Source organism: Apaloderma vittatum, unplaced genomic scaffold, assembly GCF_000703405.1.
Source record: "Apaloderma vittatum isolate BGI_N311 unplaced genomic scaffold, ASM70340v1 scaffold5958, whole genome shotgun sequence".
Classification (NCBI taxonomy): Eukaryota; Metazoa; Chordata; class Aves; order Trogoniformes; family Trogonidae; genus Apaloderma; species Apaloderma vittatum.
The window spans coordinates 1-3,081 of NW_009731165.1; the positions used below are offsets into that span (position 1 = coordinate 1).

Consider the following 3,081-nt stretch of genomic DNA (forward strand, 5'->3'; position numbering starts at 1 on the left):
CCAAAACGTTACCAAAATCAACAGCACAAACTGGAAGACCAAGCCAATGGGTTGATGAATCAGAAACTTGATTTTGGGGAGCTTGACGACATCCTTCAGGTGCGTGGTGGGGAAGTGCCTCTGTTGAAGGCTGTGGGGATTCTCTAGCCGCTGGTACGGTGCTGGAGGGGTGTGATGGGGAGGTTCCTTTTGTTTGTGGCTGCAGGGAGCTTCGAGCTGCCCGTAGGCCCTTGGTGAGGCGTGGAGGTGGTGGAATACAGAGATGTGATAGCTGGTGTGGAAATCCCTTTGTCCTTGGCTGTGGGGAGCTTCCAGCTGCCCGTAGGTTTTATGATGGGGCACAAAGAAGGTGCGTGGGGTGTGTAAGATGTTTGGTGGTGTAGTGCTGCATTTGTGCTTGGTTGTAGCAAGCTTCCAGCTGCATGGAGGACCATGATAGGATTGGGAGAATGTGAGTGGATGGTGTTTGGAGTTGGTGGGTTGTGCGGAGATCCTTTTCCCTCCCCTGTGTCGAGCTTCCAACTGCGTGCCAGACTGTAATGGTGTGTGGAGGTGGAGGATGGTGCCGAAACCGTGTTGTTCTTGGCTGTAGATTAGCTTCCAGCTCCATGTACATTTATGATAGTGTGTGGGGATGGTTCATGATGTGGAGAGCCTTTCTTCCAGACTGTGATGGGCTTCCACGTGCCTGCAGGACCGTAAGGCTGTGCGCAGTTGGAGGGTGGTGGGGTGCTCCTTTGTCCATGATAAGCTTCCAGCTCTCTTGCTGACTGCAGTGGGCTGTAAAGATGGACGGTGTTGCATAAATCTTTTTGTCTTCCAGCTGCACATAGAGCCACGACAGGGTTTGGAGAATGTGTTTGGAGATGGTGAGTGGTGCAGAGGCCCTTTTTCCTCAGTTATCCTGAGCTTTGAGTTGCATGTCGGTCAATGATGCTGTACAGGCTGGGGCTGTGGGTTTTGGTTGGTTTTGTGTCGGTTTTTTTTTTTTTATCCTCAGATTTATGTTCTTTTAGAAAGGTGCAGCATTTTCTGGCAGAGCAGCGCAGGCTCTGGTCTGGTTTTATCCATATCCAGGGTTGTAACTGTCAAAGAGGGAAGAATCAACAACCCAAGCAGCCACCTTCCACCACCTCAGACCTCCCCTGCCTCCCCTTCTTCCTGTTTTCCCAGGCTCCTGCCAGGGCTGCCCATCCCATTTCTCCCTCCTAGGCCAACTGTGCCACCCACCTGCCGGTGACATTGGCCACCACCAGCGTTGTGGCCACTGCAGGACAAGTGTTGGTGCCAAGAGCTCGTGTGGGGCCCAGCCCACAGCTCTCTGGGGTGAAATCCCTTTGCCCATGGCTGTGGGGACCTTCCAGCTCCCTGAATGACCGTGATGGGATTCAGGGAGGATACTTATCTCCGGTGTCCAACTTATCTCTGGGTGTCCAACTCGATGCACAGGAGAAGGAACAAACAAGGAGCAGCCACCCTGGTTTCCGCTGCCCGACAGAGCTCTTGATGTGCCATGAAACAAGCAGAAACAAGTATTATTAAACATCCAGATGCCTGACTTCATTTTGGAATTGTAAAACCAACCAGCAAAAGACTTGCTTTTGAGAATTTGCAGTAGGACTAAATGTCAGCAGTGGAAGCTGTCATTATCTGTGAGCCCCACCGAACTGCAGGGCCTGTTCACGTGCTGGGTTTAGTGTGGTCAGTGGTCTCGTACCCAAGCAGTATGTTGCAAAAAGAAAATAACAGTTTTGCCAAGTCGGTTGTGGTAACAACTGTCTTGGATCACCACATCTGCATTTTTACCAAGCCTTGTACAATTCCTTCTTTCTGTTGCCCAAGGAGTTTTAGGTCATATGTAGAAAACTTTGATATTTTCTTGTGTAACTTGTAACTTTTTTTTTTTTTCTTCTTGTTGCAGGGAATTTTAGCTGAGTGCGATCTGAGCAAATTAAAATGTTATTTGGATGCTATTTTGGCTGACTCATTTTTCTTCTCTAGGAAATAAATAAGGTAGTTTCAATCAAAAAGGCATGCTAATCTATTTTTAAAATAAATGTTTGCACTATTGCTTCAGGAGAGAGTAGCCTCTGTTTTGCAAAACTCCAGACCATAAACTCTCGTGTGCTACGCATTATTCTATTTTTGCAGGCAAGCAGTACAGTGTATCCTAAAAAGATATTAAAGATGCGGTGTAATTTATTTTAAAGCAAAGTTATGTTTTGAATTATGATGGTGTGAAATGAGGTTTTCATATGCTCTTGCCTCAGACTGTTTTCAGATTAGTCATTTGTTTTCTGGTTGACTGCCTGTGAACGGCTAAAAGAGAAGCTTTCACTTCTGGGATTTAATATTTGTTGCGCCCCATTGTTTTTGTTTTATTTTTAGGTCTTTTTTTAGCTGTGTTGTGAGTAATGGCTTGCTTTGGTTGCAGAGCCACCTGAGAGCCTGAACAACAAAGAAATTAAATTTTATTTTAAATTCACATGCCTCATCCTGTTGCTGTTGAAGAGCTGTTCCTAAGCTGTGGAAATAGTTCCCTGTTCTTCAACAAGTTTTATTATGTTTTTTTTTTTTTGCTAATGACAGCGTGCGGCTCCTATCTTTGTGCTTTTCCCAATGTTATTTAAATCTGCCTCGGTGCTGAGCACCTTTGTAGCCCTGCGGAGGCTGCCTTGTGGTGAGCAGTGCCTGGCTGACCTCTATTTTAAATGTCAGGGGTGCTTCACCCTTTCAGATCCCATTTGCCTTTTTTAACCCTTTCTTAGGACCTGTCTGAAGCAGTGCTGGTTCAGAGAAGCACTTGTGCTGCCACACAGACTCGGCAGGTTCTCCTGCCCCTCTGCTCTGCCCTGGGGAGACCACCCCTGGAATCCTGGGTCCAGTTTGGGGCTCCCCAGTTCCAGAGAGACAGGGACCTACTGGAGAGAGTCTAAGGGAGAGCTACGAGGGGGATCAAGGGACTGAACATCTCTGCTGGGAAGAGAGACTGAGAGACCTGGGGCTGTTCAGCCTGGAAAGGAGATGGCTGAGAGGGGATTTATGAACGTAGAGAAATATCTGAGGGGTGGGGGTCAAGGG

General features: G+C 47.6%; 1 protein-coding gene across 1 annotated transcript in view; it reads left to right on the forward strand.

Annotated features, from left to right (window-relative positions):
* Nucleotides 1–54: 54 nt before the first annotated feature.
* Nucleotides 55–3,081, forward strand: part of PGM2L1 (phosphoglucomutase 2-like 1) — a 27,041-nt gene continuing 24,014 nt past the window's right edge. The window contains exons 1-2 of the mRNA XM_009875090.1: nt 55–99; nt 824–869. Of these exons, the coding sequence (XP_009873392.1) occupies nt 55–99; nt 824–869 (91 nt within the window). The remainder of the gene's footprint in view (nt 100–823; nt 870–3,081) is intronic.